Source organism: Morus notabilis, unplaced genomic scaffold (genome assembly GCF_000414095.1).
Source record: "Morus notabilis unplaced genomic scaffold, ASM41409v2 Scaffold1089, whole genome shotgun sequence".
NCBI classification, from domain to species: domain Eukaryota; kingdom Viridiplantae; phylum Streptophyta; class Magnoliopsida; order Rosales; family Moraceae; genus Morus; species Morus notabilis.
This window is the reverse complement of record NW_010357297.1, coordinates 4,719-11,497: the sequence shown is the minus strand read 5'-3', so window position 1 is coordinate 11,497 and position 6,779 is coordinate 4,719. Positions and strand designations below refer to the sequence as shown.

The window sequence follows — 6,779 nt, the reverse complement described above, 5'->3', positions numbered from 1 at the left end:
ACCAAAAAGCAAAAAAAAAAAAAAAAAAAAAAAAAAAAAAGCAGCAGCAAAGTATTTCATTTCTGTCAACGTCGCAATAGAATGGAGAGAAATCTCGAAGCTTCTACTTTGTGCATGGTTGTCTGAAATCCATTCCTCAAGCAGAAACACATGTCTAAGATCAACAAGAGCAGAACAGAAGCTTGTACTTCGTGAATGTCTGAAATGCCTTGGTTCTTCTAAAGTGAAAGTAGATTTGTTTTGTCGTTATACCATTCCATTCACATTTTTTTTTATTTTTTTAAGCAAAGAATTGGAAATAAATCATTGATCTTTCCATTGACTACTCACAACTTATTCGTGTTAAGTTTCTTGTGCTCCATTTGTAAGAAATTTATTAATTATTAATTTAACGTTTACTTAAATCAAAATGCACCAGATGTCGTTTCGTTCCCGAGAGAAAGCGACAAATTTTTTTTTTTTTTTTAATTGAAGTTCCCCGTGATTCTGTCTTCACACTCACACACCCATACTTACACACCAACACACATCTGGTGATTCGAACCTCAACTTAAGATTAGGATGGAGAGAGGCTTACATCCAAAAGGCGACAGGTTTTTTCAACTACAGGGATGACGCTTATTTTACATATGGTTAAACAAAATGTGCATCAAACCGACGACGTGCCGTTTTATTACCCTCAGGACACGACGTATTATTTAGATAACGTTTCTTTAAAGTAAAACGACATGTCATTCCACCAAGTAAATAAAACATGAACTCTAAACCAGAAGAAGAAAAGAGAGAGAGAGAAGGAAAAAAAAAAAAAAAAAAAAAAAAAAAAAAAAAAAAAAAAAAAAAAAAAAAAAAAAAAAAAAAAAAAAAGAAGGGGGAAAGCGAAGCAAAGCAGACAAGAAATTGGAAGAGGAAACTAAAATGTGGTAAAAGTAAGAAAAACAATGAATAAATATAAGATCGTCTGATTTATTTATCAAAGAAATAAAGAAATTGTCTACTCTGGTAAAAAAAAAAAAAAAAACTAGTTTTTTGACAAAGCCAAAACTTGAAAATTACAAAATTTTTGCAACAGCAGCTCACCCCTGCTAGTTAAATAGGAATATAGAAGGAAAAAAAACAACGAAAAAATAATGTTTATTCTTCTCAAAATTGTAAATCCTGTTTTTTGGCAGCACACGAAAAGACTTGTCAGCCGCCTCAAATGCGACTTGAGTCCCTTCCAAAAATGAAGCGCCTTGCCCAGTCCGAAACCACCAATGCTCTGTTGCGCCAGCTCACTTGTTTGCTGAAACAGTAATAAGAAACAACCATACACATTATTGAAGAAACCTTGATATTTATTCTTCCAATATAAAACCATATATATATATTTTTTTTTTTGCTTTTGGCTATGAAAAAGAGAAACAAACTTACCTTGCATAGACAGAATACCAGAGCCACTGGGAGCTTTGGCCAATGGACACCCAATCTCCGGGAAGTTGTGCAGCTGTTTGCTCTCCCCCCAGTGGAGCAAATTGTCCAAGATGTTTGTACCTTTCAAATAAAATTATACATGAATCAATAATCTTTGCGTTATAGTTCCATTATCGTTTTAGATGTTAGCCAGATCAAATTGTGAATTAATAACATGGAGTAAAGTGCAAAAAGAGATCCCATTATCTGCTCTTGACAGTTAAACCTTCATCTACCAAGTTTAAGTAATAGTAACGATATTTTCAATACGAGGCAACTGAGAATGACCCATATATAGAGTCATGTACCTAAAGGGACGGAATCTGTGACGACCAGATCCTCTGAACCTGAGAGGACCCTCTGGATTCTTTTCACACTCTTCCATGCGGTTAAAGCATTTAGCAAGGTAAACACCTTGTTGGGCTGCAACCTGAAACATCATCCAGAGGCACAAAAGACATATAGTGAGTCCGATCGTTTTCTTCATGCAAAGGGGGGAAAAACATGTTCATTTGACTTCAAAAAGTGGTGTTGGAATATCAAGGGGGTAAAAAGGAAATGATGTTTTTAGTACCTGAGCTGTAGCTGGGAGATTTTTCATCTGGGAATCCACTTGGGAAAGAGCTGATTTGAGTTCTTCGATACTCAGTTCTATGGATTCTTTTGCAACGTCTCCTTTTGATTCCTTCAAAAGGTCAGCGATGTCGCGCATCTGCTTGTTCTTCAGGTAAAGCTCCACTTGAGGGTATCTTTCACATATGTCAGCAATAACTTCTTGAAATTCTTTAACTGTGAGTGTTCCTGATTTGTCCTTGTCTGCCTTGATGAATATTGCGGAAATATCTTCCTGAAAAACCATCAAGCAATCTTCTTTAGAACTTTTTTATCTGTTTTTGTTTTTTTTTTTTTTTTTTTTTTTTTTTTTTTTTTTTTTTTTTAAAGAAGTAACGCCCAAAATTTAGAGGATGTCTGAATATTTACAAGGGTATGGGACTTGGTTTCATGAGACAATCAATTATTAAAGCCTACAACGTGAGGAAAAAAAAAATCATTGCCATAAGTTTGTGAACAATTTCTTCACAAAAAGCTTTTCTTTAATAAAATGTCTTCTTTTTTCTTTTCAAAAAAAAAAAAAAAAGTTTCTTCACGAAAAGCAGTACAAGGATACTAGGAAGTGTATTTCTAAGGAGTTGGCCTGAACAAAATCATCGAGTTTCTTTGTTTACTTGAAATCATTTTTCCGTCAAATATATATGACTCCTAGGATCAATGCTTTTGAAAACAGGAAGGAATACAACAGAGTTTGATAGTAAAATAAAAATGCAACAGTTGTGTTCAAAATTCACACAGAAACTTGAAAACTAACAATCAACAGGATAAATATTCCTGAAGAAGAAACAGGATAACAATCAACAGGATAACTCCCCAAACAGTCAAATGTAGTACAAAGTGAGAAGAAACAAGAGCAAGTACCATGACTTTACGCTGATTGATGGTAGCACAATCACCAAGAGCATAAACATTGTCACATCCCTCCACTCGCAGCCATTCATCAGTTGCTAAAGCTCGCCTATTAGCCTGTGGTTATGTAAACACAGACTCGTTTAGTGAGTTCAAAGATGTCTAATTGAAGTTTATGGACCACTTTACGGATAAAGTTATAACATATATAAGAAGAGCAGTTTTTAGAGAACTGCAGTAACACACCTGGCCAACTTGCGTCATAAAATCTTTTACAACAGGGCGAGTTCCTATACCAGTTGACCAGAGAGCCATTCCATAAGGTATAGAAGAAATTTCCCCAGTTTTCATTTCTTTGGTAGTAATTTCTTTATCAGATACTTTGACAACCATAGATCCAGTTTTCACATCAATGCCCTCTCTTTGAAACTTTCCTTCAGCAAAAGCTGTAATTCTTTTGTCAAACCTGCAAAAGCATGAGAAGTATTGTAAGATCCACACAATCGTATTACTTTCTTTCTCAAAATCTTTTCCACTTCCTTTTTACAGTCAATCAGGTTTTTGTTCAAGATTCATCTACTATCTGCAATAGAAGAAATAGTACATATGTTCCACCAAAATGGGAATTGGCTAGACTACATATTTGTAATGAACTCGAGAAACATGCTCTAGAAAAATAAAGAAGAAATTCATCATTTAAATGACAAAAAACTACTCTAAAATAAATACGAAAGGCTTCCAGATGCCAAAGTTTACTTACATGTTAAGAATGTGATCTCCTGCCTCCAGAAGTGTTATTTTGACTAAATCTTTTACCCCTGGATACAGTCCAACCAAATCCTCATTGACAAAATCATGAAGCTCTGCAGCAAACTCCACACCAGTTGGGCCGCCACCAACAACAGCAAAATGAAGAATTCTCTTCTTCTCTTCAGCACTCACTGTTGGCAGGCTTGCCCTTTCGAAGCAGTCAATAACAGTTCTTCTAATCTTTTGAGCATCTTCTACTTCCTGCATGAAAAATTCCCTAAGCTGAATATGGCAACGAAGACGCGAGCATACAGGACCAAATGGGTTACCGTGACCAATTTACCAAAAGCAATAAATTTATTATTATTACCTAATAATGTTCATGAGTTTGTTATTTATCTAGAATCCAATATATAAGAAAAATCATTTGCAGGCAGGCCGGGTACAACATATTAGAATCCAGTATATAGATTAATACAAACATAGGGGTAAAAAGAATGGGAAGGAATCAAAACCTTCAAGAAATGGCAGTTCTCTACAACCCCAGGAGTGTTGAATGTGTTAACATTGGCTCCCATAGCTATTACAAGGAAATCATAGTCCACAACGAATTCTTCTTGCCCATTCAAATTGTTGTTCTGATTAGACCGGCAGTATACTTTCTTGTTTTTTGCATCAATTTTGATACACTCGGCTTCACAGAACTGAACATCTACACTTTTCTGCTTCACAAAAATGAAGAGCACTCGCCAGTTAACATATAATTGTGTGGTAAAAATCAAATTTTCCTATTCCTTAAAATTCCTAACCATAACTACTTGATAAATTTATCTGAAGTCAAAAAGATTCTGCGTCCCTTGATTTGTCACTACCTTCCTGACAATGTTGCGAATAGGCTCTACAATGCTGCGAGGTTCGACTGTACCACATGTAACACTTGGAAGCAAAGGGGTAAACGCAAAATAATTACGTGGGGAAACAACTTGAACCTCGTATGAGGGACTTTTCAGATTCCTGAGGAAACTTGTTCCTGCCCAACCTGTCCCAAGTACCACCACTTTCTTTTTCTTGGAAACGAAATCCACCTCAGATGACGAGTTTGTGATTTGCGGACTGTTCACTTGGTTTGCCTCAGCATATGCCACAAGTCCTCCTCCACTGCAAACACAAAAGCCAAATGAATACCACAAGCCAAAGTAAGTTTACGAGAAATAATACAAATTATATCATGTTAAGGAATATCTCAAGAAAGATCACAGAAAAAGAAAAGAACTTGTTACACATTTTCTATCAAAGGGAGTTTCCCAACCAAAGGTGTAAAGGTCTTGGGACAAACAAGATGAGTGCATAGGATATTCTAAGGATTAAATGCTCTGTTACTTCACAAAATTACAAAGTAATAGCATGTCATAAATTTAAGACCCGGTGCATGATTCAAAAAAATAATCACTTTGTTCATCATCCACCAATTCAAGATGATATTTCCATCAACATAATCTGAAAAATTATGAGAAAACAGATTTTTTTTCCCCAAAAAAAGCGATGTAAAACAAATTGGAAATGAATTTTGCAATATATAGTTCGTCATTTGGCTTGTGAGATTTAAGCTTCCATGATTCAATGCAAGGAAAAACAACATGACTAAACAATAGCAAAATAATAACGGGTAGATCTAATGCTCTTAGAAAGCATTGCAAATCTGAGATATCGTATTCCAAAGATTAAACAACTGTAAATAAAACAAATCATAATTGCAATCACTTTTGACAAAGTCAAAAAATCAAATCTGGACTAACAACATAAAACCAACCCCCTCCCCCCCCCCCCCCCAAAAAAAAACAGGAAAAAAAAAAAAAACGGAGAGAGAACTTGATCAAACAGAGAGCAAAAAGTAATCAGAAACAGAACTTCAATCAAACAGGACAAAAAAGAAAAAAAAAAAAAAACGCATAGATGAATACCTGACGGTGACGACAACGAGAAGCTTCGAAAGAGAAGGATTGTCGCGGAAAACTCTAGAAACTCTCTGGAAAATAGTGAAAGAACCCCTCATTTTCGGCTCCTGAGATCTAGAAGCCAATTGGCGAAACACAGAAACTATAAGAGGAGGAAATGCATCTAGAGAGAGAAAAGAAGTTGTTATATAGTTAGGTATATTTCATATGTAATGCACGTAAATGAAAAAAGGAGAGAGAGAGACGGGCGAGGAAGAACCAAGAACGTGACGCGAATTCTGACGGCTCCTTCCACATTTGTGGGTTTGCCGGCGAGTTTGCCTTTCTTGACTTGGCGCGCAAGAAAAACACGACACGTGTACATTCAAGCACGAGCCTGGGAGGCGTCTTGTCTCCGGAATCCGTTGACACGTCTGAGGTCCGGGCCCGCATGCCACGGGCTTCCCTTGATCATTCGTCTTGAACTCATGATCCTACGGTCAGCGGCTGGTCTGACGAAATAATCCAATTTTTTCGGAAAAGAAAAAAAACAAAAGGGCAACGTGGTTGTTTCTTAAATTACAAAATAAGCTACATATCATCCTTGCGTAATAACCAACTGTGAGGTTGGAAATGTAATTTTCACAACAACAAAAAAGGCCCGTTTACTTCGCTAATTCAAGTTTGTAATTCGAGTTAAGATAAGATTTTATGTGAAAATTTTTTACTGTAGCAAAAAAATTAGATGTGATTATTTCTGAGAACTTTTTACTGTAACAAAACTCAAATTCTAAACTCGAATTGGTAAAGTGAACGGGCCTAAAGTTAATTCCACATGGTCTTTGAGGTTATACTCAATTTCATTTTAATTCATGAGTTTTTAAACGTCGCATAAACAGTCTTAAAATTGTATGTTATTTCAGTTTCAGTCATTCTATTAACTAAGCGTTAAAATTTAATAAAATATATGTAAATTAGAGTTTAAAATTAAAAACAGTTTAAATTTTATGTCTATTTATAAATATTAACTTTTGGTTTTTTATATTGTTTGTCACTGAATTTTAATATTTTCAATTTTAGTCCATAATTTCTACGAATGTAGCTAAATATTTCGAACTAAACTAATAGAATGACCGAAATTAAAACAAAATAAAACATCAAAGACTAATTTTACGACGTTTAAAA

General features: G+C 35.1%; 1 protein-coding gene across 2 annotated transcripts; it reads right to left on the bottom strand.

Annotated features, from left to right (window-relative positions):
• Positions 1–997: 997 nt before the first annotated feature.
• LOC21386332 (external alternative NAD(P)H-ubiquinone oxidoreductase B2, mitochondrial) lies at positions 998–5,904 on the bottom strand. 2 transcript variants are annotated; one of them, XM_024168111.1, is made up of 11 exons: positions 5,875–5,904; positions 5,622–5,729; positions 4,533–4,818; positions 4,176–4,382; positions 3,671–3,921; positions 3,157–3,376; positions 2,923–3,027; positions 2,024–2,296; positions 1,758–1,879; positions 1,411–1,530; positions 998–1,282 (listed from the first exon to the last, which is right to left on the bottom strand). In XM_024168111.1, the coding sequence occupies exons 2-11, from the start codon at positions 5,711–5,713 to the stop codon at positions 1,195–1,197; spliced, it is 1,764 nt and encodes a 587-aa protein (XP_024023879.1). In that variant the 5' UTR covers positions 5,714–5,729; positions 5,875–5,904; the 3' UTR covers positions 998–1,194. The 2 variants fall into 2 exon arrangements, with proteins under 2 accessions (XP_024023879.1, XP_024023873.1); XM_024168105.1 differs by having other exon boundaries at positions 5,861–5,898.
• Positions 5,905–6,779: the final 875 nt, after the last annotated feature.